At 55.3% G+C, this 26,876-nt stretch overlaps 3 protein-coding genes and 1 long non-coding RNA gene across 6 annotated transcripts; 3 read left to right on the top strand and 1 right to left on the bottom strand.

Moving 5' to 3' along the window:
• The first annotated feature begins 904 nt into the window (after positions 1-904).
• Positions 905-10,180, top strand: NAGLU (N-acetyl-alpha-glucosaminidase). The gene is made up of 6 exons (XM_030808284.1): positions 905-2,251; positions 2,992-3,139; positions 4,057-4,203; positions 4,388-4,473; positions 6,682-6,938; positions 8,754-10,180. The coding sequence occupies exons 1-6, from the start codon at positions 1,869-1,871 to the stop codon at positions 9,962-9,964; spliced, it is 2,232 nt and encodes a 743-aa protein (XP_030664144.1). The 5' UTR covers positions 905-1,868; the 3' UTR covers positions 9,965-10,180.
• Positions 10,181-11,827: 1,647 nt separating this feature from the next.
• LOC115833610 lies at positions 11,828-12,594 on the bottom strand. The gene is made up of 2 exons (XR_004029001.1): positions 12,451-12,594; positions 11,828-11,931 (listed from the first exon to the last, which is right to left on the bottom strand). It is a non-coding gene; the product is annotated as an uncharacterized LOC115833610 (long non-coding RNA).
• HSD17B1 (hydroxysteroid 17-beta dehydrogenase 1) lies at positions 11,925-14,719 on the top strand. Its single transcript, XM_030808282.1, is given in 7 exon segments — positions 11,925-12,554; positions 12,557-12,589; positions 12,592-12,798; positions 12,945-13,124; positions 13,307-13,400; positions 13,910-14,087; positions 14,174-14,719. Coding segments are annotated over 7 exon segments (1,065 nt in total). The 5' UTR covers positions 11,925-12,451; the 3' UTR covers positions 14,444-14,719.
• A 6,932-nt stretch (positions 14,720-21,651) lies between these two features.
• COASY (Coenzyme A synthase) lies at positions 21,652-26,377 on the top strand. Of its 3 annotated transcripts, XM_030808280.1 has the most exons (11): positions 21,652-21,783; positions 22,227-22,317; positions 22,710-23,420; positions 24,060-24,274; positions 24,542-24,673; positions 24,806-24,995; positions 25,080-25,144; positions 25,324-25,408; positions 25,575-25,672; positions 25,764-25,910; positions 26,011-26,377. In XM_030808280.1, exons 3-11 carry the CDS (start codon positions 22,721-22,723, stop codon positions 26,071-26,073), a joined length of 1,695 nt encoding a protein of 564 aa, XP_030664140.1. In that variant the 5' UTR covers positions 21,652-21,783; positions 22,227-22,317; positions 22,710-22,720; the 3' UTR covers positions 26,074-26,377. The 3 variants fall into 3 exon arrangements, with proteins under 3 accessions (XP_030664140.1, XP_003279516.3, XP_030664141.1); XM_003279468.3 differs by having other exon boundaries at positions 22,227-23,420; XM_030808281.1 differs by lacking the exons at positions 25,575-25,672; positions 26,011-26,377 and having other exon boundaries at positions 22,227-23,420; positions 25,711-25,856.
• Positions 26,378-26,876: the final 499 nt, after the last annotated feature.

Genomic DNA, 26,876 nt, shown 5'->3' with positions numbered 1-26,876 from the left:
ATGCCATTCTCCTGCCTTAGCCTCCCGAGTAGCTGGGACTACAGGCGCCCGCCAACACGGCCGGCTAATTTTTTGTATTTTTAGTAGAGACGGGGTTTCACCGTGTTAGCCAGGAGGGTCTCGATCTCCTGACCTCGTGATCTACCCGTCTCGTCCTCCCAAAGTGCTGGGATTACAGGTGTGAGCCACCGCGCCCGGCACCTGGCTAACTTTTGTATTTTTTAGTACAGACGGGCTTTCACTATATGTTGGCCAGGCTGGTCTCAAACCCCTGACTTCAGGTGATCTGCAAGCCTCAGCCTCCCAGAGTGCTGGGATTACAGGCGGAAGCCACCGCTCCTGGCCTAAGGTTGGCTATTTTTATGGTTGTTTTTTGATTATATGATAAACAAGGGGTGGGTTAGTAATGAGTTTTTCAGAAAAGGGGTGGGGATCCCCCCCTTCGCTGCCCCGGCAACTGAGGGTTCTTCCACTATTTAGACCATATAGGGTAACTTCTGGACGTTGTCATGGCATTTGTAAACTGCCTGGCGCTGCTGGGAGTGTCTTTAGCATGCTAATGCATTATAATTAGCGTATAATGAGCAGTGAGGACGCCCAGAGGTCACCTTCCTGTCTTGGTTTTGGCAGGTTTTGACCAGTTTCTTTTTTTTTTTTTTTTTTTTTTTTTGAGACGGAGTCTTGCTCTGTCGCCCAGGCTGGAGTGCAGTGGCGCGATCTCGGCTCACTGCAACCTCCGCCTCCCAGGTTCATGCCATTCTCCTGCCTCAGCCTCCCGAGCAGCTGGGACTACAGGCGCCCACCACCACGCCCAGCTACTTTTTTGTATTTTTAGAAGAGACGGGGTTTCACCGTGTTGGCCAGGATGGTCTCGATCTCCTGACCTCGTGATCCACCCGCCTCGGCCTCCCAAAGTGCTGGGATTACAGGCGTGAGCCACCGCGCCCAGCCGACCAGTTTCTTTGCTGCATTCTGTTTTATCAGCGGGGTCTTGTGACCTTTTACCTTGTGCTGACCTCCTGTCTCATCCTGTGACGAAGAAGGCCTAACCTCCTGGGAATTCAGCCCAGCAGGTCTCTGCCTCATTTTACCCAGCCCCTGTTCAAGATGGAGTCGCTCTGGTTGGAAACTTCTGACAAAATGATAGCTCCTGTCATGTTGCTGCTGCTGCTGCCAATGGACAGCCTTTAACGTGACCGCCAGCCCTGCTTCACCGCAGGCCTGGGCTCACATGGCCCCATCCCTCCTCGAACCTCCTAGCCTGTTAGTTCCTCAAATCTGCAAGTTCTCTGCCTTCTCAGGGCCTTCAATAAATGCATTTCTTCTGTCTGGAAGGCTCTTCCTTTCCCTCTTCTAGCCAATTCCTATTCATCCCTGAGTTTCAGATTAAAAGTCACTTCTTTTGGAAACCTTACCCTTGCACTACTTCGCAGCATCACAGCTATGATGGAAATCCTTATTTACGTTAAGTATCTGGTTTCTAGGTCACCCCCTGACGGGGACGGTAGGGATCGTCTTCTCGTTCATCAGCAGGGCAGTAGCTATGGCAGTGCCTGATACAAAATAAACTCCAAATGTCTATTTATTAGATGGTTGGATGGAAGTTATTTGCGTGTGAAAGCGCGTTTTACCCGAAGGCGCTCTGTGAGGGCCAGCGGGTCCCCTTCGGCCCTGGAGCCGGGGTCACACGCTCCCCACCGCGTGCGGTCACGAGATGCCCCCAAGGGAGTAACCTGGGACCCGGAAGCCGGGACTCTTGGCCCTGAGCCCGGGCTTGGCCTTCGGGTCCACGTGGCCGGAGGCCGGCAGCTGATTGGACGCGGGCCGCCCCGCCCCCTGGCAGTCGCGGGACCCGCAGGGCTGAGACCATGGAGGCGGTGGCGGTGGCCGCGGCGGTGGGGGTCCTTCTCCTGGCCGGGGCCGGGGGCGCGGCAGGCGACGAGGCCCGGGAGGCGGCGGCCGTGCGGGCGCTCGTGGCCCGGCTGCTGGGGCCAGGCCCCGCGGCCGACTTTTCCGTGTCGGTGGAGCGCGCCCTGGCTGCCAAGCCGGGCTTGGACACCTACAGCCTGGGAGGGGGCGGCGCGGCGCGCGTTCGGGTGCGCGGCTCCACGGGCGTGGCGGCTGCTGCGGGGCTGCACCGCTACCTGCGCGACTTCTGCGGCTGCCACGTGGCCTGGTCCGGCTCTCAGCTGCGCCTACCGCGGCCACTGCCCGCCGTGCCAGGGGAGCTGACCGAGGCCACGCCCAACAGGTACCGCCCCAAAGCTTCCCCGCGTGCGCCCGAGGCGCTTACCCCCTCCCTGAGCCGCTGCCACCCAAATCGGGAGGCTGAGCGGGGAGCGCTGGCCGGAAGTCCCAGCTGCGCTGCCTCCAGCAGCTGTGTGGCCTTGAGCCAGCCACTCTGCCTTTCAGAGCCTCGGCTGGCCCACCTGAAAAACGGAAAGAAGACGCCTACCGTGCAGTGTTATTGTGAGGATTTGCACGATGATGGGCATAGAATTTGTGGTGCACAATTGGTGATGAGTGAATTTTCTTCCCTTCCTCCCCCACCTTCTCTTTGAACTTGCGGACTGAGGAAGGACGCCCCCATCCCCCCACACAGGCCTGTGTTCCAGCGCCTGTCACACTGTGGAGTGATGTGTTCACACAGCTGTCCTCCCCTGCCCATCTGTTAGATTGTGGGGGCAGGGATTCCCCGTTCCAGTAAAACACCGTGCAGAGGAGGGGCTCTGGCAGGGTGGCATGAAAGTGGAATATGCCACCCAAATACCCGCCAGGCTAGAGGGCCCTGGGGGAGTGCAGGGGACGAGTGCCTCAGAAGCCAAGGCCGGGTACCTGGTCCCATCTCCACCTGGGGTGGCTCCCAGTGTGAAGCAGAAGGGCCGAGCTTGGAGCCCCTCCCTTCTTCTCTAGGTGGGGGATGGGGGATTTGTTCCAGGGCCGTGAACCCTCCAGGGTGGGATGCGCCCCTGCTCATGACACTGCCCGCAGGTACCGCTATTACCAGAATGTGTGCACGCAAAGCTACTCCTTCGTGTGGTGGGACTGGGCCCGCTGGGAGCGAGAGATAGACTGGATGGCGCTGAATGGCATCAACCTGGCACTGGCCTGGAGCGGCCAGGAGGCCATCTGGCAGCGGGTGCGTGCCCACTGTCCCCTCCCCACCCTCCTGCCTATGGCGGGAGCCACCCTAGGTGTTTTCACCCGCCCCCCAGCATGGGCGCAGTGTCTCTCTCCAGAAGTGCTTTCAGCGTGCACAGTGGCTTGGGCCTCCTAAAAACTGAGGCTTCCGGCCGGGCGCGGTGGCTCACGCCTGTAATCCCAGCACTTTGGGAGGCCAAGGCGGGCGGATCACGAGGTCAGGAGATCGAGACCATCCTAGCCAACATGGTGAAACCCCGTCTCTACTAAAACACAAAAAATTAGCTGGGTGTGGTGGCGCGCCTGTAGTCCTAACTACTTGGGAGCCTGAGGCCAGAGACTTGCTTGAACCCTAGAGGTGGAGGTCGCAGTGAGCTGAGATCGTGCCACTGCACTCCAGCCTGGGCAACAGAGTGAGACTCTGTCTGAAAAAAAAAAACAAAAAACAAAAAACCGAGGCTTCCAGTTTGAGGAATGGGGCTCCTTCCCCCATCTCCCCTATGCAGCCAATCACCTGGTCCCTTGGATTCAACTCATAGGCAGCTCTAGATCTGCCTCCCTGGAAGCCTCTGTGCTGCAACGGCTGCTCCAGGCGCTGCTTGAGCTCTTCACACAGCTGCCCTGCCCTTCCATCTGGCACCCTTGCTCCATGAAGCCTTCTAAGGCCTTCCTCTTGGGGGAAAGCTCCTTTGTGCCCCATCTCCTCACCCATGTGACAAAGGCGACACAGTGAACTCACGTACTCACAAGTCTCTGTCCTCTGGGCTGTGGGCTCCTTGATGGCAGGATTCGGATTTTGTCTCAGTAGCCCTAGCGCCCAGCACAAAGAAGCAATGAGTGAATGGTTGTTGAATGAATGAATGAATGAATGAATGGAGATGAATATATTTCTATGTGTGGACCCTTCTTCCTCAGGTGTACCTGGCCTTGGGCCTGACCCAGGCAGAGATCAATGAGTTCTTTACTGGTCCTGCCTTCCTGGCCTGGGGGCGAATGGGCAACCTGCACACCTGGGATGGCCCCCTGCCCCCCTCCTGGCACATCAAGCAGCTTTACCTGCAGGTAAAAGGATGGAAAAGGGAAGGGGCAGAATCGGTGATAGATGGTCATGGGCCCAGGAAGGGTGGTATTGGGCCGGCCCCGGGGCTCTTAACTGAGGCGGGGGGCTCTGCGTGTCCGGGGAGATGAGGGCCTCCTCATAGGACAGCAGTGGCCATGCTCACCACCCTTCCTTCTGTTCCTCCAGCACCGGGTCCTGGACCGGATGCGCTCCTTCGGCATGACCCCAGTGCTACCTGCATTCGCGGGGCATGTTCCTGAGGCTGTCACCAGGTGAGGTTCCGCTCACCGCCTCCACTTAGCTCAGAGAGAGAATTTTATTCCCTTCTAGAACATGACTTAAAAACTGAAGCTCTGGGCCAGGCGCAGTGGCTCACGCCTATAATCCCAGCACTTTGGGAGGCCAAGTTGGGGGATCACCTGAGGTCAGGAGTTTGAGACCAGCCTGGCCAACATGGTGAAACCCTGTCTCTACTAAAAATATAAAAATGAGCTGCGCATGGTGGCACACGCCTGTAATCCCATCTACTTAGGAGGCTGAGACAGGAGAACTGCTTAAACCTGGGAGGCAGACGTTGCAGTGAGTCGAGATCACGCCATTGCACTCCAGCCTGGGTGACAAGAGTGAAACTCTGTCTCAAACAAACAAACAAACAAGCTCTGGACGTAGGCCTGGGTTTGATTTTTGACTCTGCTACTAATTAGCTGTGTGACTTCAGGCAGATGACATGACTGCTCTGTGCCTCAGTTTCCTTACTTGTAAAATGGGATCTCTACCTACTTTGCTGTAGGGTTTGTAATTATCTCTCGATCTATCTGTGACTTTGCACAGAGTGCTAGCAAATGGCAGCCCTTTTGAGTGGCAGCAGGGGTGCTCCAGTGTCCCTTGTTCCTCTGTGCTTCCCAGCCATCCTCTCACATGTGGTTGGGAAAAGTCTTCAAGGCCCACCTGAGACCTCCCCTCCTTCAGGAAGCCTTGCTAGTGCCCCCCATGACCTCCTTTGCACCTGCTAGTGTCTGGCTCTCATACTCTCATAGGACTTAATGCATGCCAGTGGCCTCCCTGCCTGCCTCTTGCCCCCATCACCAGGTGGCAGGAAACCCACTCATTCATTCAATAAACTTGGTCCAGCTGTCTGGGACTGCCAGAACTGGCTGTGCTGGGTCCTGGGAGGCGGCAAGAAAGGTGCCCAAGGGCTTGCCACTGATAGGGGAGATATATTGGCTGAAGGATACAATGTGGGGACAAGGACAGGAATATATGTGGGTTCCGCTCTCCTCTGCCGGGAGAGAGGGGCAGGAAGGGCTCAGGGCAGAGCCCAGCCTTGAAAAATGAGTGTTGCTTGGACGGACGCTGTGGCTAATGCCTGTAATCCTAGCGTTTTGGGAGGCTGAGGCGGGTGGATCACCTGAGGTCAGGAGTTAAAGACCAGCCTGGCCAACATGGCAAAACCCCATCTCTACTAAAAGTACAACAGTTAGCCAGGCGTGGTGGCGGGCTCCTGTAATCCCAGCTACTCAGTAGGCTGAGGCAGGAGAATCTCTTGAAGCCAGGGGCCAGAGACTGCAGTGAGCTGAGATCACGCCACTTCACTCCAGCCTGGGTGACAGAAGTGAGACTCCATCTCAAAAAAAAAAAAAAAAAAAGGAAAGAATATTAAACATCTCACGTTCTCACTCATAGTGGGAGTTGAACAATGAGAACACACGGACACAGGGAGGGGAACATCACACACCAGGGCCTTTCGAGGTGTGGGGGTCAATGGGAGGGATAGCATTGGGACAAATACTTAATGCATGCGGGGCTGAAAACCTAGAGGACGGGTTGATGGGTGCAGCAAACCACCATGGCACATGTATACCTATGCAACAAACCTGCATGTTCTGCACAGAACTGAACTGAAAGTATAATTAAAAAAAAAAAAAAAAGGCCGGGTGCGGTGGCTCACGCCTGTAATCCCAGCACTTTGGGAGGCCAAGACGGGTGGATCACGAGGTCAGCAGATCGAGACCATCCTGGCTAACACAGTGAAACCCCATCTCTACTAAAAATACAAAGAATTAGCTGGGTGTGGTGGTGGGCGTCTGTCGTCCCAGCTACTAGGGAGGCTGAGGCAGGAGAACGGCGTGAACCCGGGACGCAGAGCTTGCAGTGAGCTGAGAATGCGCCACTGCACTCCAGCCTGGGCGACAGAGCGAGACTGTGTCTCAAAAAAAAAAAAAAAAGAAAGAAAGGAAAGAAAAAGGAGTGTTGCTTATTTCAGGCCACAGGAAGGGGAGAGATAGTGAAAGTTTTTCAGAGAAGGTGGCCAGGGAAGAAGAAAGGACTCTAGGCAGAGAGCATAGCCTGTACAAAGCCATAGAGGAGAGAGAAACCAGGATGTGCCCCGGGAGCTGTAGAGAAGTTGGCGAGGCTGGTGAACACTATGATGAACACTATGGCGGCTTCCATGAAATGTCTGAGCTTTTGCTCCCCACTAGGGTATTCCCTCGGGTCAATGTCACGAAGATGGGCAGTTGGGGACACTTTAACTGTTCCTACTCCTGCTCCTTCCTTCTGGCTCCAGAAGACCCCATATTCCCCATCATCGGGAGCCTCTTCCTGCGAGAGCTGATCAAAGAGTTTGGCACAGACCACATCTATGGGGCTGACACGTTCAACGAGATGCAGCCACCCTCCTCAGAGCCCTCCTACCTTGCTGCAGCCACCACTGCCGTCTATGAGGCCATGATTGCAGGTACAGTGCCTGGGTGGGGTGGGAGAGCCCCCCAGACCCTCAAAAGGAAGGGAGTAGCAGATGCCAATAGGGGTAGGCAGAGGGACTGGAATAATGCCTCACCATAACACACAGTACTTTATAGTTTACCAAGCACTTGTACACACGCGTTGTCTCAGTGAATCCCACTGTGGTTGAGAGGTGAGCTCTGGAAGCTGAGAACCTGGGTCACACCTGGCGCTCCTGTTTCCTGGCCGCGTGACTTATGACTCATGACCTCCTTCCCAGTGTCTCATTTGCTTTTCCTGTAAACTGGGACTACCTCATAGGTACAATAACGCCTGGCCCAGAGCGAAGGCCACTAAGAGCTAGCTATGAACAAGGATTTTGTTTCATCTCTGCGTGGTTGCTGAAGTAGGCACTGCAGGCAGGAAGTAAGTGGATGTGCCTAAAGCTGCTAAGTGCGCATCCTGCTACAAAACCGTGAAGGCAGGGCTCCTTCCTGCCACTTAAAGGAGGAGTGGAGGGGAGGGCTCCCAAGTCAGGAATGACTTAGTGGAGAGGCGTCTGTGTTGGCCAGGAAGGGAACAGATCAGCTCAGCCTTTCTTGAGCAGCACTGCTCCAAGTGTGACCCAAAACCAGCAGCAGCAGCAGCCCAAGCTGTGAGATGGCAAATTCTCAGGCCCTACCCAAGACCTGAAGCAGAAGCTACATTTTTTTTTTTTTTTTTTTTGAGACAGAGTCTCACTCTTGCCCAGGCTGGAGTGCAGTGGCACAATCTCATCTCACTGCAACCTTTGTCTCCTAGGTTCAAGCAATTCTTCTGCCTCAGCCTCCCGAGTAGCTGGGACTACAGGCATGCACCACCACGCCTGGCAATTTTTGTTTGTTTTGAGACGGAGTCTCACTCTGTTGCCCAGGCTGGAGTGCAGTGGCACGATCTCAGTTCACTGCAACCTCTGCCTCCTGAGTTCAAGCGATTCTCCTGCCTCAGCCTCCTGAGTAGCTGGGATTACAAGTGCCCCCCCACCACACTCAGCTAATTTTTGTATTTTTAGTAGAGACAGGGTTTCACTATGTAGGTCAAGGTGGTCTCGAACTCCTGACCTCAAATGATCCGCCCACTTCAGCCTCCCACAGTGCTGGGATTACAGGTGTGAGCCACCTCGCCTGGCCAATTTTTGTATTTTTAGTAGAAACAGGGTTTCACCATGGTGGCCAGACTGGTCTCAAACTCCTGACCTCAGGTGATCCACCCTCTTCGGCCTTCCAAAGTGCCGGTATTACAGGCGTGATCCACTGCGACCGGCCTTGATTTTGTTTTTGAGACAGAGTCTTAGTCTGTCGCCCAGACTGGAGTGCAGTGGCACAATCTCAGCTCACTGCAACTTCTGCCTCATGGGTTCAAGTGATTCTTGTGCCTCTGCCTCCTGAGTAGCCGGGATTACAGGCGCCTGCCATTACGCTAGGCTAATTTTTGTATTTTTAGTATAGACAGGGTTTCCCCACATTGGCCGGGCTGGTCTGGAACTCCTGGGCTCAAGTGATCCACCCGCTTCAGCCCCTCAGAGTGCTGGGATTATAGGTGTGGGCCACCGCGCCCATTCAGAAACCTCCATGTTTTAAGGAGCCCTCTGGGTAACTGTGATGTTCACCCAAGCTGCTGAACCCTGAGTTTTCAGGGGGACGCGTATGTGCCAAGAGCGTCCCGCTGGTGGGGGTCATGGGAAGCCATGACCTGGGATAGACAGAGTCGTCCGTAGAGTGGGGTGAACATTCCCTGGCCCTCTGTCTCATCACTCCTCTTCTCTGTTCCCCCTACCTCCTGTCCACAGTGGATACTGAGGCTGTGTGGCTGCTCCAAGGCTGGCTCTTCCAGCACCAGCCCCAGTTCTGGGGGCCCGCCCAGATCGGGGCTGTGCTGGGGGCTGTGCCCCGTGGCCGCCTCCTGGTTCTGGACCTGTTTGCTGAGAGCCAGCCTGTGTACACCCGCACCGCCTCCTTCCAGGGCCAGCCCTTCATTTGGTGCATGCTGCACAACTTTGGGGGAAACCATGGTCTTTTTGGAGCCCTAGAGGCAGTGAACGGAGGCCCAGAAGCTGCCCGCCTCTTCCCCAACTCCACCATGGTAGGCACGGGCATGGCCCCCGAGGGCATCAGCCAGAACGAAGTGGTCTATTCCCTCATGGCTGAGCTGGGCTGGCGAAAGGACCCAGTGCCAGATTTGGCAGCCTGGGTGACCAGCTTTGCTGCCCAGCGGTATGGGGTCTCCCACCCGGATGCAGGGGCAGCATGGAGGCTACTGCTCCGGAGTGTGTACAACTGCTCCGGGGAGGCCTGCCGGGGCCACAATCGTAGCCCACTGGTCAGGCGGCCGTCCCTACAGATGAATACCAGCATCTGGTACAACCGATCCGATGTGTTTGAGGCCTGGCGGCTGCTGCTCACATCTGCTCCCTCCCTGGCCGCCAGCCCCGCCTTCCGCTACGACCTGCTGGACCTCACTCGGCAGGCAGTGCAGGAGCTGGTCAGCTTGTACTATGAGGAGGCAAGGAGCGCCTACCTGCGCAAGGAGCTGGCTTCCCTGTTGAGGGCTGGAGGCGTCCTGGCCTATGAGCTGCTGCCGGCACTGGACGAGGTGCTGGCTAGTGACAGCCGCTTCTTGCTGGGCAGCTGGCTGGAGCTGGCCCGAGCAGCGGCGGTGAGTGAGGCCGAGGCCGATTTCTACGAGCAGAACAGCCGCTACCAGCTGACCCTGTGGGGGCCAGAAGGCAACATCCTGGACTATGCCAACAAGCAGCTGGCGGGGTTGGTGGCCAACTACTACACCCCTCGCTGGCGGCTCTTCCTGGAGGCGCTGGCTGACAGTGTGGCCCAGGGCATCCCTTTCCAACAGCACCAGTTTGACAAAAATGTCTTCCAACTGGAGCAGGCCTTCGTCCTCAGCAAGCAGAGGTACCCCAGCCAGCCGCGAGGAGACACTGTGGACCTGGCCAAGAAGATCTTCCTCAAATATTACCCCCGCTGGGTGGCCGGCTCTTGGTGATAGATTCACCACCACTGGGCCTTGTTTTCCGCTAATTCCAGGCCGGGGCAGATTCCAGGGCCCAGAGCTGGACAGATATCACAGGATAACCCAGGCCTGGGAGGAGGCCCCATGGCCTGCTGGTGGAGTCTGGCCTGGGGGGATTGGAGGGAAATGACCTGCCCTCCACCACCACCCAAAGTGTGGGATTAAAGTACTGTTTTCTTTCCACTTAAACTGATGAGTCCCCTGGGTCTGTCAGAATGAGAAGGTCACTGCTGCCACGCTTGGGAGGACTCAGGGCTATAGCGTGGACCTGGGGTGGGACCTGTTCTCCCATCCTTTGCCTCACGTCCCTGTTTTTGTTTGTTTGTGACGGAGCCTTGCTCTGTTGCCCAGGCTTGAGTACAATGTCACAGTCTCGGCTCACTGCAACCTCTGCCTCCTGGGTTCAAGCAGTTCTTGTGCCTCAGCCACCCGGGTAGCTGGGACTACAGGCATGCACCACCACACCAGGCTAATTTTTTTTTTTCCAAGCTAGAGTCTTGCTCTGTCACCCAGGTTGGAGTTTAGTGGCACCATCTTGGTTTACTGCAACCTCCGCCTCCCGGGTTCAAGCAGTTCTCCTGCCTCAGTCTACCGGGGCGTTAGGACTACAGGCCTGTGCCATCACGCCCAGCTAATTTTTGTATTTTTCACAGAGATGAGGTTTCACCATGTTGGCCAGGCTGGTCTTTAACTCCTGACCTCAAGTGATCCACCTGCCTCAGCCTTCCAAAGTGCTGGGATTACAGGAGTGAGCCACCATGCCCGGCCACGTCCCTCTTTTTAATACTAACCCCTGACCTTTGAACAGAGAATGCCCCTCTGTTGCAGGAAAACCTCTTTTCAAACCGTGTTTGTCCTTTGCTGGCATGCCACAGCAACAGTCACCAACACAGAAGACTTCTGTGACCAAATATTTGGAGGATTTTCCCCACACACCAAGCAGCAGACATCAGCTGGTGTCCTCTAATTCAGTTCCAATGTAATCAACCAGAGACAGCATCAGATCCCACAGGGTTAGGGTGCAGACCCATGAGACCACCCCCTCCTTCCCACTGGTTACATGTCCTGATCCCTGGAACTTCTGACTGACTGGCTTCAAGTTGGAGTTCCCGTGACCCCCTTCCCCTCTTTGGAGTCAACTCATTTGCTACAACGACCCATGAAACACAGGGAAACCCTTATTATGTTTACTGCATTATTACAGAGGAAAAAATTTTTTTTCTTTCTTTCTTTTTTGAGACAGGGTCTCACTCTGTCATCCAGAATGAGTGCAGTGGCAGGATCTGGCTCCGTCACCCAGGCTGGAGTGCAGTGGCATGATCTCGGCTCACTACAGCCTCCATACCCCCAAACCCCCCGCCTTAGCGCCCCACCCCGCAAGTGGGGCTAATTTTTTTGTAGTTTTTGCAAAGACGGGGTCTCATTCTGTTGCCCTGGCTGGTCTTGAACTCCTGGGCTCCAGCAATCCCCTTGCCTTGGCCTCCCAAAGTGCTGAGATTATAGGCATGAGCCACCATGCCCAGCCTCAAAGGGTATTTTAAAGAATAGAAATAAACAGCCACATGAAGAGATACAGACGGGGCAGTCTGGAAGGGCCCAGAGCAGGAGCTTCTATCTCCGTAGAGTTGGGGTTACGTCACCCTCTGGGCACATGGATGAGTTCTTCACCTTCTGTCAGCCTCCAGACGTTCAGCTCTCAAGCTTCCGGAACCCTGTCCTTTGGGCCTTTTATAGAGAACTCCATTGGCTGTCCATGACTGAAGCATGGACAACCGTGATAATGTGATTGGGCAAAAAGGGTCTGATCTAAGCCCAGCAAGGCCAGTCCAGATTCTCTGGGCCTTTGTGCAGCATTCCTTTCTCCAGGGTATGGGGCAAGGACCCACTCTGGAATGAGGATTCTACAACCCACAATCAGATTAGAGTCCTGCCTTGGGCAGCTGAAAAGAGGACAGGAGAAGGTCAGAGAGAGGAGAGGCTGTTTTTTGAGGCCTGAGGCGCCCCAACATGACAACGAAAGACTGTAACCATGGTCGTGTGAGTTATGAGCTAGGAACCCTGGACGAAACCAACACATATACAATCATCTCCCACCTCCCAACGCCTTTACTTTCACAGCCTCTGCAGCAAACTGCGGTCACTATAATCGCTTCTGTGGCACAGAGGCAAACCCAGGGGAATCTGCCCAGGGGGCCACTCTGTGCCCACATGAGAACCCACACCTGCTTGTAAAGCCTCCCCTCCCTCTGGCCAGCAACCAGGACAGTTTGTTGTTCCAAGCAGTGGGCTCACGTCTGTTTTGGCTCAGAACAGGGTGGGGAGAGCGGGCCAGGGACCCGCAGGAAGGCTTATCCTTGAGATTGCGTGGGAGACACAACAAGGGGTGGGGGCCCGCAGGCGGGGCGGGGCGAAGCAGGTGATATCCAGCGCAGAGCCCCGGCCTCTGCCCACAGTCTCACCATGGCCCGCACCGTGGTGCTCATCACCGGCTGTTCCTCGGGCATTGGCCTGCACTTGGCCGTACGTCTGGCTTCAGACCCATCCCAGAGCTTCAAAGGTATAGACAGGGAGGGAGAGAAGGGAGGAGCCCTTGGAGGCCAGAGGGAAGTCAGATCTTCCTCGTCTCCCAAAACCTCCAGTGTATGCCACGTTGAGGGACCTGAAAACACAGGGCCGGCTGTGGGAGGCGGCCCGGGCCCTGGCGTGCCCTCCGGGATCCCTGGAGACGTTGCAGCTGGATGTAAGGGACTCAAAATCCGTGGCCGCTGCCCGGGAACGCGTGACCGAGGGCCGTGTGGACGTGCTGGGTGAGCCTCCTGGAAACATGTGGGCTCCTAGGAGCCTTCTCCGCCCTGCGTTGAAACCAACATGTCCCCAGGCCCAGGGAGCACGAGGGGACAGGCCATGCTGAGGGTGATGCTGAGGCGGGCTGGTCGGGCCTATGTCCCCGCAGTGTGTAACGCAGGCCTGGGCCTGCTGGGGCCTCTGGAGGCGCTGGGGGAGGACGCTGTGGCCTCTGTGCTGGACGTGAACGTGGTGGGGACTGTGCGGGTGCTGCAGGCCTTCCTGCCAGACATGAAGAGGCGTGGTTCGGGACGCGTGTTGGTGACCGGGAGCGTGGGAGGATTGATGGGTGAGTGGTAGGGAGTGGGCTCCGCAGCTCCAGATTCTTTGTGTGCGGAGCTGAGCCTGGAAGGCAGGTTCCGCGGGGGGGTAGGGGGGGTCGGGGGGGTGCCGTCAGCTTGGAGGGGCACCGTCTGCCCGGGGATGACCCCCTGGCCGCTGCGCCTCATGAACCTCGTCTCCCCACCTAAGGGCTGCCCTTCAATGACGTTTACTGCGCCAGCAAGTTCGCGCTCGAAGGCTTATGCGAGAGTCTGGCGGTTCTGCTGCTGCCCTTTGGGGTCCAGTGAGTCAACACCCCCGTTCCCCGAACCCTCTGAACTCTGACCTAGAGACCCCGAGCACCCCGTCCTGCGGGAGCCGCTCTGGGGCGATCTCCCTGGCCCTCCCTGCCCGGCTCACATTAGCTGTGTGCCAGGCTGAGCGCATGGCACGCATTTTGCCACCTGCTGACCTGGCTGCTGAAGTGTTGGTATTGTTATAGGGAAGCTCCAGCCCAGAGAGGTTAGGTGACTGGCCCAAGGTCACACAGCGGCCAGGGACCCCGCCAGATTCGAATCCTAACACCAGGGCTCCCTCGTAGCCTCAGATGGATTTGGGAGGGCTGCTCCGGCAGGAACCCGCGTTTCAAATGTTCTGGTTATCCCCAGCGCCCTTTCCGCCTCACTTCCCAGCGCAGCGGTGCTGCTCGCGGTCGGAGCCCGGGACGTGGTTGGGGCTGGGACTGGGGTTGGGGCTGGGACTGGGGCCTGGCTCGCGTCCGCCCCCTCCCACTCGTTGCTCTCGGGCCGGCAGCTTGAGCCTGATCGAGTGCGGCCCAGTGCACACCGCCTTCATGGAGAAGGTGTTGGGCAGCCCAGACGAGGTGCTGGACCGCACGGACATCCACACCTTCCACCGCTTCTACCAATACCTCGCCCACAGCAAGCAGGTCTTTCGCGAGGCGGCGCAGAACCCTGAGGAGGTGGCGGAGGTGAGCGCCGGGCTGGACTCCAGGAGCGGGGGCGGTGCGTTCTGCGGCGCGCGGCGGGGGCCACAGCTCTCCTCCCGCCGCCGCAGGTCTTCCTCACCGCTTTGCGCGCCCCGAAGCCGACCCTGCGCTACTTCACCACCGAGCGCTTCCTGCCCCTGCTGCGGATGCGCCTGGACGACCCCAGCGGCTCCAACTACGTCACCGCCATGCACCGGAAAGTGTTCGGCGACTGTCCGGCAAACGCCGAGGCTGGGGCCGGGGCTGGGGGCGGGGCCGGGCCTGGGGCAGGTGCCGAGGCCGGGGCCAGTGGGGTGGGGGACCCTGAGCTCGGCGATCCTCCGGCCGCCCCGCAGTAAAGGCTTCCTCAGCCGCTGTCTCCCGCGCCCTTCTTTGTCCCCTGGGTCTGTGTGGTCCCTGGGGATGGGGCAGCGGTAGCAGCTGTGGGTGGCTAATTAAGATAGATTGCGTTAGCCAGTTTTACTAGCGCAGCTAGGCGCGATGGCTGTCGCCTGTAATGCCAGCGCTTTGGGAGGCGGAGGCAGGAGGATCGCTCAAGCCCCGAAGTTGGAGACCAGCCAGAGCAACACAGTGAGACCCCCATCTCTACAAAAATAAAGAAAATTTAAAAATCAGCACAGTGGCACCATTCCTTGAGCCCAGGAGTTGGAGGGTGCAGTGAGCATGATGGGGCCACTGCACTCCAGCCTCGGTGACAGAGTGAGACCCTGTCAATTAATCAAATCAACCAACCAACCGAAAAACTCAGAAACCAAGGTCCAGAAAGAAGCCAGCCCAGGATCACACCTCAAGTCCATATTAAAGCCCAGACACAGTCTCCGGATATCCAAGGGGCATCTGCAGGAGGAGTTAGGTGGGAATTGGCTTGGGGTAGAGTCAGGTTGTGACTTAGACCCCATTAGCCATGAGACCTCAGGCAAATTCCCTGCTTTCTCTGAGTCTTTCTTTTCTTTCTTTTTTTTTTTTTTTTCTGAGACAGAGTTTTGCTCTTGTTGCCCAGGCTGGAGTGCAATGGGGCAATCTTGGCTCACCACAATCTCCGCTTCCCAGATTCAAGTGATTCTCCTGCCTCAGCCTCCCAAGTAGCTGGGATACCGGCTAATTTTGTATGTTCAGTAGAAACGGGGTTTCTCCATGTTTGTCAGGCTGGTCTTAAACTCTCGACCTTAAGTGATCCGCCCACCTCGGCCTCTCAGATTGCTGGGCATACAGGCCTGAGCCACCGCGTCCAGCCCTCTGAGTCTTTCTTATCTGTAAAATGGGTATAATAATACCTATCTAATTGGTTTTAGTAATGGTGGAGATAACGCCTGAAAGTGCTAGTATAGAGGTTTAATAGCCAGCAAAGACTATTAGAACAAATAGTAATATGACTACTGTCATATTTTGCAAATGTGTAATGAAGAAAGAGGGCTAAGTGAATCAAAGGGAGACAGCCCCACTCACCCTGTTCTGCCCCGGAGGACTGAGAGATCCCTACCATCTGCGAAGCTGCCTCACCAGGAGGTCCAGCTGGGGCTACAGGACTGGCTACTTTGCTACAATGGCCTGTCTTTCCTGAGCCCAGTGGAGGGTCCCGGGGGGCAGGAGTCATTGATAGGGGCCAGTAGGGTTGTAGAGCCACTGTCTGAACTTCTGTGGAGGTCTGGTGCGGGGGAGGTGTGAACAGATAAGAGGCCAGGTGAGGATGCAGCAGAGGAAGGGGGCAGGAGTGCCCCAGGAGGGGGCGGTAAAGAGGCAGGGATTCAGCTGGGTCTGAGAGGGAGGGAAGGCTGAGGGGGATGGCCCTTTGGAGTGGGCAGGGACATGACCACAGAAAGCCTGGGAAGTGGAAGCAGACAGGAGCCTGCTGGAGTTCTTGGAGCTTTGTGTGGGGCACTGGGGGAAGGAGGCAGGCACTCCACCCTGACCTGCCCCTACCTCCGGATGAGGGTCTTCTCTGCCTGTTGGATGATGTGCTGCCCCTGCTCTTGGAGGAAGAGGCCTCCCAGCCACCCCCTCCTGCCAGTCTCCTTGCCCTGCTGACCCAGACAGATCTGCTATCCCTACAGCATCCAGGAAGGCCACACAGGGGCCCAGGTGGCATGGGTTTCTGAGGCTTGGGATCTGCTCTCAGTCCCGCTCTCGCCAACCCCCTTTGCCCCTGTGTGACAGTGTGTGTACATGTGCGTGCATGTGTGTACCTGTGTGGTGTGGCTCACAAGGTCACCCCTGGGGGTGGGATAATAAGAGGTAAAGTGTGACCCCCTCTCTTCCATACGTTCATACTTGTTTTCAAGCTTGTGCATATTCACAGTGTTAATAATCTTCTGCAGTCCCATGACTTCGAATAGCACTTAGATGCCGATGACCCCCCCACCAAAGAAACCCCACTGTCTCCCACAGACTCCAGGTCTGTATCTCCAACTGCCTACTCAATACAACACCTCCACCTGATGCAATGAACTTACTGTGTCTAAACCCCAATTCCACATTTCCAGTCCTCCTACCGGCTCCTCCCCCAGTCTTCTCTACTTTACTGTATGACAACTCCATTTTTCCCAATAGTGGTTTTAAAAACCCTGGAGTAGTCCTTGACTCCAGTCTCTCTCACCTTTCAACCAACTCAGCAGCAAATACTGACAGCTTTACCTTTGCTCATCAAAGCATATTCCAAAATCACCCTATTCCGGAGTGCACACTGTCATCTCTCCCTTCAATTACAGCAGTAGCCTCCTAACTAGTTTTCTTGATTCCACCCTTGCCCATCAGCAGTAAAATTACTACAGTGCATTTAAAATGATCTTTTAAAAATGACAGGGCCGGGCGTGATGGCTCATGCCTATAATTGCAGCACTTTGTGAGGCTGAGGCGGACGTTATTGCTTGAGGTCAGGAGTTTGAGACCAACCTGGCCAGTATGGTGAAACCCTGTGTCTACTAAAAATATAAAAATTAGCCAGGCATGGTGATGGCTGCCTGTAATCCCAGGTGCTCCGGAGGCTGACAAAGGAGAATTGCTTGAACCAGGGAGGTGGAGGCTGCAGTGAGCCAAGACTGGGACACTGCACTCCAGCCTGGGCAACAGAGACTTTGTCTCAAAAAAATAAAAATTGGCCGGGTGTGGTGGCTCACGCCTGTAATCCCAGACTGGGACACTGCACTCCAGCCTGGGCAACAGAGACTTTGTCTCAAAAAAATAAAAATTGGCCGGGTGTGGTGGCTCACGCCTGTAATCCCAGCACTTTGGGAGGCTGAGGTGGGTGGATCACCTGAGGTCAGGAGTTCAAGACCAGCCTGGCCAACAGGGTGAAACCTTGTCTCTACTAAAAACCCAAAAATTAACCAGGTGTGGTGGCACGTGCCTGTAATCCCAGCTACTCAGGCGGCTGAGGCAGGAGAATTGCTTGAACCTGGGAGGCGTATGCTGCAGTGAGTGGAGATTGCGCCATTGTACTCTAGCCTGGGCAACAAGAGTGAAACTCCATCTCAAAATAATAATAATAAAATTTTAAAAAATTAAAATAAAAAAGGGAGCCTGGGCAACAAAGTGTGACCCCGTCTCTACAAAAAAATTAAAAATTAGTTGGGTGTGGTTGCACACATCTGTAGTCCCAGCTTCTTGGGAGGCTGACGTGGGAAGACTGTTTGAGCCCAGGAGGTTGAGGCCACAATAAGCTGTGGGCACACCACTGCACTCCAGCCTGGGCAAGAGAGGGAGACCCTGTCTCAAAAAAGAAAGAGGCCAGGTGTGGTGGCTACGCCTGTAATCCCAGCACTTTGGGAGCCCAAGGCCGGTGAATCACTTGAGATGAGGAGTTCGAGACCAGCCTGGCCAACATGGTGAAACCCCGTCTCTACTAAAAATACAAAAATTAGCTGGGCGTGGTAGTTTGTGCTTGTAATCCCAGCTACTCGGGAGGCTGAGGCAGGAGAATCGCTTGAACCCGGGAGACAGAGGTTGCAGTGAGCTGAGATTTCTCCACTGCACTCCAGCCTGGGTAAAAAAGAGAGACTCGGCTGGGTGAGGTGGCTCATGCCTGTAATCCCAGCACTTTGGGAGGCCGAGGCAGGTGGATCACGAGGTCAGGAGATCGAGACCATCTTGGCTAACATGGTGAAACCCCATCTCTACTAAAAACACAAAAAATTAGCCGGGTGTGGTGGCAGGCACCTGTAGTCCCAGCTACTCGGGAGGCTGAGGCAGGAGAATGGTGTGAACCTGGGAGGTGGAGCTTGCAGTAAGCTGAGATCGTGCCACTGCACTCCACCCTGGGCAACAGAGTGAGACTCTGTCTCAATAAATTAAAAAAAAAAAAAAAAAAAAAAAAGGAAAGAAAAGAAAAAGAAAAAAGGAAGAAAGAAAAAAAAAGTAAAAAAGTCTGTTCCTGTGTTTGTTCCGAACACCTTTTATGGCTTCCCATTGCAGTAAAATCCAAGTGTCTTAGCCCGTTTTGTGCTGGCTAAATCAGAAAACCACAGACTGGATAATTTGTAAAGAATCAAAGTTTAGGCCGGGCGAGGTGGCTCACACCTGTAATCCCAGCACTTTGGGAGGCCGAGGCGGGTGGATCACCTGAGGTCAGGAATTCAAGACCAGCCAACCTGGCGAAAGCCAGTCTCTACTAAAAATACAAAAATTAGCTGGGCGTGGTGGTGGGTGCCTGTAATCCCAGCTACTCAGGAGGCTGAGGCAGGAGAATCACTTGAACCTGGGAGGCAGAGGTTGCAGTGAGCCGAGATCATGCTGTTGCACTCCAGCCTGGGTGACAGTGAGACTCCGTCTTAAAAAAAAAACAAAAACCAAAGTTTATTTTGCTCACAGCTTCACAGTTTTAGGGGCTGGAAAGTGCAAGAACTTCATGCAGTATCTGGCAAAGGGCTGTCCCAGGATGGAAGGGCAGAAGGTGGAAGCAAACGAGAGACAGGAAATTGGGCCAAATGTCATCCATCCATCAGGAGCCACTCCCATGATAACAGTATTAATCTATTCAAGAGGGCAGAGCCCTCATGATCCAATTATCTTTTTTTTTTTCTCCTGCGTCAGCCTCTTGAGAAGCTGGGATTTTAGGCGCATGCCACCACACCTCGCTAATTTTTGTACTTTTAGTAGAGATGGGGTTTCACCACGTTGGTCAGGCTGGTCTCAAACTCCTGATCTCAGGTGATCCACCTACCTCGGCTTCCCAAAGTTCTGAGATTACAGGAGTGAGCCACCTCACCCAGCTGACCTAATTACCTCTTAAAGGCCCCACTCTGCCCAGTGCAGTGGCTCAGGCCTGTAATCCCAACACTTTGGGAGGCTGAAGTGGGAGGACTGCTTGAGCTCAGGAGTTGGAAACCAGCCCAGGCAACACAGCAAGACCCTGTCTCTGTGAAAAAAAAAAAAATTTTTTTTTTTTTTAATTTGCCAGGCGTGGTGCACACATCCGTAGTTCCAGCTGCTCAGGAGGCCAAGGCAGAGGACTGCTTGAGTCCAGGCAGTTGAGGCTGCTGTGAGCCATGATCAACCCACTGCACTCCAGCCTGGGGCACAAGAGTGAGACCCTGTCTCAAAGAGAAAAAAAGCCCCATCTTTTAAGACAGTAGCAATTGAATTTTTTATTTCAATATGAGTTGTGGCAGGGACATTCGAACCATAGCACCAACGTTCTCCCCAAAGAGACCTTCTTTGATCTCCCCTCCAAGACCTTCTTTGATCTGGCTCCTGCCCCCTTTCTGATCTCATCTCCCACCAATCTCCATCTCCATCACCCAGTTCAGCCCTCCTGCCTCAGGGCCTTTGCACTTGGCCCCCTCTGGGTCACATTCCCTGATCTCTGATCCTATGTCTTCCTTCAGATTTTTGCTGTTTTCCTGAACCACCTTATCTAAAATAGTCTCTCCTCTTCTCCACTACAGCTCCCTTACTCTGCTTTACTTTTCTTCATATCCTTTATCACCAGTAGCTATATTATAGATTTGGGCTTTATTTAATTTTTATTTTTTTTTGGAGACGGAGTCTCTCTGTCACCCAGGCTGGAGTGCAGTGGCGTGATCTCAGCTCATTGCAACCTCTGCCTCCCAGGTTCAAGCGATTCTCCTGCCTCAGCCTCCTGAGTAGCTGGAATCACAAGTACTGCCACCACACCCGGCTAATTTTTTGTATTTTTAGTAGAGATGGGGTTTCACTATGTTGGCCAGACTAGTCTGGAACTCCTGACCTCAGGTGATCTGCCTGCCTCAGCTTCCCAAAGTGCTGGGATTACAGGCATGAGCCACTGCGCCTAGCCATGTATTATAGATTTATTTACGGTGGCATGATTCCTGTCTGCAACCCCAAGACACACAGTACTCTATACCCCAGGATGGCAGGGACATTGTTTTGTTCACTGGTCCATCCCTGTGGGAGGCACTAAAATACACATTTACTGAATAAAAGTGACTCTGTATGTGGTGTGTCAGACTGTGTGTCCAGATGTCTTGGGACATTCCCTGGCAGCCTTTGCTGTTTGCGTCTTCAAATCAGACCCTATCTTTAAATCTAACTTATGTCTCCTGTGAGAAGCCTGGTCCCTTAACACCTTTGTGGCTCTACAACTTTTCCCTCCTTGACTCTATCTCTTCCTCCAGGTCTTTGCTGTTTTCCTGAATCACCTTATCTAAAATAGCATCTCCTCTTCTCCATTATAAGCCCAGGTTTTGTGGGGCTGGGGGCTTATTTGCTTTTGGAGACCCTCTTCAAGAATACAAAAGATAAACACAAAATTACATATAAAAGTGAGTTTTTTGTTTTTTTTTTTAAGTTCCGGAAAATAAACCACGGCACGTTACTGGAATCTTGGAGATTGGTTTCTCTGCCTTTTGATCTTCATGGACAACTTACCTGAGATGTATTCTAATAGCAACCTGGCTTCCCCTCCACACTCAGCCTTTCGAGCGCCCATTAGCTTCGCAGTAAATCTCCACACTAGGTATCCAGCCCTTGCCTTTTTCTTTTTTCTTTTCTTTCTTTTTTTTTTTTTTTCCAGAGGGAGTTTCGCTTTTTTTTTTTTTTTTTTTTTGAGACGGAGTCTCACTCTGTCGACCAGGCTGGAGTGCAGTGGTGTGATCTCGGCTCACTGCAAGCTCTTCCTCCCGGGTTCACGCCATTCTCCTGCCTCAGCCTCCCGAGTAGCTGGGATTACAGGCGCCTGCCACCATGCCCGGCTAATTTTTTTTTGTATTTTTAGTAGAGACGGGGTTTCACCGTGTTAGCCAGGATGGTCTCGATCTCTTGACCTCGTGATCCGCCCGCCTCGGCCTCCCAAAGTGCTGGGATTACAGGCGTGAGCCACCGCGCCCGGCCGGGAGTTTCGCTCTTGTTGCCCAGGCTGGAGTGCAATGGCACAATCTCGGCTCATCGCGACCTCTGCCCACGGGTTCAGGCGATTCTCCTGCCTCAGCCTTCTGAGTAGCTGGGATTACAGCCATGCGCCACCACACCCGTCTAATTTTGTATTTTTAGCAGATACGAGGTTTCTCCATGTTGGTCAGGTTGGTCTCGAACTCCCGACCTCATATGATGATGATCTGCCCGCCTAGGCATCCCAAAGTGCTGGGATTACAGGCGTGAGCCACCGCGCCCAATCAGCCTTTGCCTTTTTCTCCTGTCCACAGAGACCCCGCAAACAAGCGCATCAGAGGATCTGGGTGGTGCGAGAGCCTCCTACAGCAGCCAGGTACACACAAGGCCTCAGTTTTTCCATCTGTGAAATGGGTACGTGGACAGACCTGTCCAGTAGCCTCCCACGTCAGGATCCTCGGACTGAGATGGTACTAGGAGGGCTAATACAGCGCAGCCCTGTGATCCCCACCTCCGTCCCTGGAATGAAGGAAGTCTGGTTAGTTCTGGCTTTGCCGATGCCTCTTGGGTGGCCTGGCTGAAACTAATCTCTCCTCATTAGGCCAGAAGGGAATCTGTGAAATGGGCTTTGAAACCTGCCTTGCCGCTCTCCGCCCGGTCCCAGCGGGGGTCCGATCCGGACCAAGGCTTCACCCACTCCCAGAGCCTTCGAGATCAGCCCCGCCCCATTAGCAGGGCGCAGCCCTCGCCACTGGAAATCTCGCGAGAATCCCGCGCTGAAGCGAAGTCCAGATGTTTGATCTTCCTCCGTTTCCGTAGTTCCGAGTTGCGGTTTCTCCGTTAGTGCTTCCGGGTTGCAGCCAGGGAAGCCTCCGCGGTGGTGCAAGTGGACCCAAGCCTTGAGGTTTCAGTGAGTAGGGGACCGACGTGAGCTTGAGCGTCCCCCTTTAGCCACCCTCTTCGATTCCTTGAAGACCCTGGTGCAGCTTAGCAAGAGGGCCCAGGATTTTTGGATCCCCAGCCCTTTGACAAGGGTTCCTGTCCAGTTCCCCCTTCCCAGGATTTCGACTCAGTTCAGCGAAGTCACCGCCCCGTCTGAGAAATGAGGACACCAAGGCTTAGAACACAGCCCTGAGGCGCCGTCTACCAGGCCCCGTCCCCTCCCCCGGCTCCTGTCGATCAGCACTGAAACCCCGTCCCTGCTCCAGGTCTCCTTCTCTGGGGTCCAAGTCCCGGTACAGGCCTCTGCCTCGGCCGCAGGCCCTTCAGTCACCGTCGCCTCGTCTCCCTGACTGTCCGCAGGCCTGGGCAGCATGGCCGTATTCCGGTCGGGTCTCCTGGTGCTGACGACGCCGCTGGCCTCCCTGGCCCCTCGTCTGGCCCCCATCCTGACCTCGGCGGCCCGGCTGGTGAATCACACACTCTATGTACACCTGCAGCCGGGCATGAGCCTGGAGGGCCCGGCTCAGCCCCAGTCCAGCCCCGTGCAGGCCACGTTTGAGGTTCTTGATTTCATCACGCACCTCTATGCTGGCGCCGACGTCCACAGGCACCTGGATGTCAGAATCCTACTAACCAATATCCGAACCAAGAGCACCTTTCTCCCTCCCCTGCCCACCTCAGTCCAGAATCTCGCCCACCCGCCAGAAGTCGTGTTGACAGACTTCCAGACCCTGGATGGAAGCCAGTACAACCCAGTCAAACAGCAGCTAGTGCGTTACGCCACCAGCTGTTACAGCTGTTGCCCGCGACTGGCCTCGGTGCTGCTATACCCCGATTATGGGATAGGAGAAGTGCCCGTGGAGCCCCTGGATGTCCCCTTACCCTCCACGATCAGGCCAGCTTCCCCCGTGGCCAGGTCTCCAAAGCAGCCGGTGCGTGGCTACTACCGTGGCGCTGTCGGTGGCACGTTTGACCGCCTGCACAACGCCCACAAGGTGTTGCTCAGTGTCGCGTGCATCCTGGCCCAGGAGCAGCTTGTGGTGGGAGTAGCAGACAAAGATCTGTTGAAGAGTGAGTGAGAGGGACCCTGGACTAGGGTGGAGGATCCCCAAATCTCCCCACCCCCGACCTTAATGTCGAGATCAAGGAAGGGTAGGGCCATTCATTACTTCCCACCCTTCCCAAATGTCACAGTGGTTGACACTCAGTTGGTGCTAAGGACATTTTGTCAAATGAACAGCTTTCTCGGCATGTGGTCCAGTCACCACTCAATCAGAATACCCCAAATGTGAAGCAAAGGGATCTGCACTTTAGCAAGTTTTCCAGGTGATACACCCTAATGAGACACTGGGAATGAATGGGTGAGTGAGCTGCAGGTAGCAGTGCCACAGACAGGAGGAGGAAACTCAAGCATGGCATGGATCTTGGAATTTTCCATCTGCCTCTGATGCCCTCTGGCACTGCTCGTTCTCTGGAGTGGTTTCCTGGTGGCTTATTCTCTGGACACATGCCAGCCCTTGGAGTGACTATCATGCTTGCCTGTTTCTTCACCTTCATGCTCCCCTCACCATCACCATAGGCCTTACCAGTTGAACCCTTTCTGCCACCCCCCTCTGGGGACACTGTACTTAGGGACACTTTTTCCCAAACTGGCCCGTACTCTCCTCCCCAATAAAAAGCTCTCACTGTTCTTCTGGACTCTTTCCCCAGGCAAGTTGCTCCCTGAGCTGCTCCAACCTTATACAGAACGTGTGGAACATCTGAGTGAGTTCCTGGTGGACATCAAGCCCTCCTTGACTTTTGATGTCATCCCCCTGCTGGACCCCTATGGGCCCGCTGGCTCTGACCCCTCCCTGGAGTTCCTGGTGGTCAGCGAGGAGACCTATCGTGGGGGGATGGCCGTCAACCGCTTCCGCCTTGAGAATGTAACCCCTGAGGGAGACTGGCAGAGGGAGTGGATGGGGGACGGGGAAGGCCATTTTGAGGGGGCTGTTGGAAGTACCATGGCCCCAGAGGAGAGAAGTGGGGGCTCAGCGTGGTGGGAAGAAGCAAAGAGGAACTGGTTCTCAGTTTGCCCGCTGAGTTGGAGGAGGAGCCTGGGTAGGAAGGGGAGGATAGTGGGGCAGGTTGGATATTAGGGTCTTCCTCTCACTCCGTCCTTCCCTCTTTTCACCCTTTCCTCTTTACCCCAGGACCTGGAGGAGCTTGCCTTGTACCAGATCCAGCTGCTGAAGGACCTCAGACATACAGAGAATGAAGAGGACAAAGTCAGCTCCTCCAGCTTCCGCCAGCGAATGTTGGGAAACCTGCTTCGGCCTCCATATGTAAGCTCCTCTCCCTCCTTCCCTCCTGCTTGGGTGTCCTGGCAATGCTGGAGAGTAGAAGCTGACGGGCTCAGCCCCAGGCATGAGGCTGAGGGCCCCAGTAACTGTGGGTTCCCTTTCACCTACCCCCAGGAAAGGCCAGAGCTCCCCACGTGTCTCTATGTAATTGGGCTGACTGGCATCAGTGGCTCTGGGAAGAGCTCAATAGCTCAGCGACTGAAGGGCCTGGGGGCGTTTGTCATTGACAGTGACCACCTGGGTCATCGGGCCTATGCCCCAGGTGGCCCTGCCTACCAGCCTGTGGTGGAGGCCTTTGGAACAGGTAATAATTGGGGAAGGCTGAAAGTGGCCTGGAGTGAGGAGCTAGCCAGGCCTCTGTGCTCAGTTGTCTGTCTCTGTTGTCCAGATATTCTCCATAAAGATGGCATCATCAACAGGAAGGTCCTAGGCAGCCGGGTGTTTGGGAATAAGGTAAACAATAGCTTCCTAAGGGCTCCTAAGCCGCTACTGGACCCAGGGGTCAGGGTCCGGTGGACCTCTCTGGTCTGGCCCAGAATGCCAATTCCATTGATCTGTTCCCAACACCACCTTGCTCGGGCTGACTGCTGCTTCTAGAGAAGGTAACCGCTGCCCTCTGTTCCTCTCCCCAGAAGCAGCTGAAGATACTCACGGACATTATGTGGCCAATTATCGCAAAGCTGGCCCGAGAGGAGATGGATCGGGCTGTGACTGAGGGTGAGTGGGAGGGAGGATGGGAGCAGCCAAGGGGACAGTTAAGCTGATTCTTCCTCTGGGAGCTTCCCTGCCCCACGTGGGACTGTCTGCTCACCCTGGAATTGTGTTTCGTGCACTCTGCCTGGGAGAGCGTCGGCACTGTTGGCGGTGATGGGTCTCCCCACAGGAAAGCGTGTGTGCGTGATTGATGCCGCTGTGCTGCTTGAAGCCGGCTGGCAGAACCTGGTCCATGAGGTGTGGACTGTTGTCATCCCTGAGACTGAGGTATCTCGCCCCACACCCCCCCGCCATCCATACTGCAGATCCTATCCTGTGAGCTGGAATTCTTCCTGACAAATGTCTCGTCTGTGCTCAGGCTGTAAGACGCATTGTGGAGAGGGATGGCCTGAGTGAAGCCGCGGCTCAAAGCCGGCTGCAGAGCCAGATGAGCGGGCAGCAGCTTGTGGAACAGAGCCACGTGGTGCTCAGCACCTTGTGGGAGCCGCATATCACCCAGCGCCAGGTTGGTGCCCAGGGCAAGGCCAGGTTGTGGGGAAGGAGTCTCCAGTGGGTACTGCCTGACCCTGCCCTCTCTTCCTCCCAACATCCTGGCCTGTCTGAAGGTGGAGAAAGCCTGGGCCCTCCTGCAGAAGCGCATTCCCAAGACTCATCAGGCCCTCGACTGAAAAGTTCTCAGTGGGGCCAGACTGGCCCCTGGAGCTGACAAGCGACCCCGTGGTGAGGAGAAATGGGGGCCTTGATGCTCACCCTGGTTCAGGCCCAGAGGTCCAAGCTATGCTGTGCAGGACATGACCAGGCCTGGTGGACACAGGAAGCCTACCCAACACACTGGTATTTGGCCAACACTGAGGATGTGGTTCATGGAGGAGCAGGCCCCTCCCCACTCTTGTCCATGGGTGACTCTTACCGACAGCTGACTAGGGCCAGCACAGATACTTGAACCTGTAACAGAATTAAAGGTGAATGTTCCCAGGTGTTGCCTGTATGGTGTCTGCTTCCTGCTCCAATGCTCCTAAGTGTCTTTGGGATCCTTAAGCCACAAGTGCAGGGCCCAGGCCTGAGCTGGAAGCCTGGGCAATGCAGTGGTTAAGAGGATGGCCTTTGAGGCTAGCCACAGGTGGGCTTTGGCCCTCCCACTGACCAGCTGTGTGCTTCTGAGTAAGGTGTAGACTTTCTAGGTACTGCCGTGTTTTTTTCTTTTTGTTTTGTTTTTAATATGAGAGGCCGCATGACCTAGCTAGCAGGTTCTTTGCAAGGGTTCATTCTCCACATGCATCCTGCCAGACGCTGGGTTGGGTGTTGGAAGATCAGCCTTCCACGCGCCAGGCGGGGCCTCTGCCGTCACAGAGCTTGCAGCCTGGTGGGGTCGGACGATGTGGCTGGGGGCTTCTCTGCCCGGCTCCTGACACACCGGCCAGCAGTGCAGGTCCAGTGAGCGCGGGGAGGCCCCCCGCAGGGTAGCGTGGGG

This window comes from Nomascus leucogenys, unplaced genomic scaffold (genome assembly GCF_006542625.1).
Source record: "Nomascus leucogenys isolate Asia unplaced genomic scaffold, Asia_NLE_v1 Super-Scaffold_285, whole genome shotgun sequence".
Classification (NCBI taxonomy): Eukaryota; Metazoa; Chordata; class Mammalia; order Primates; family Hylobatidae; genus Nomascus; species Nomascus leucogenys.
This window is presented reverse-complemented; position numbering and strand designations above follow the sequence as displayed.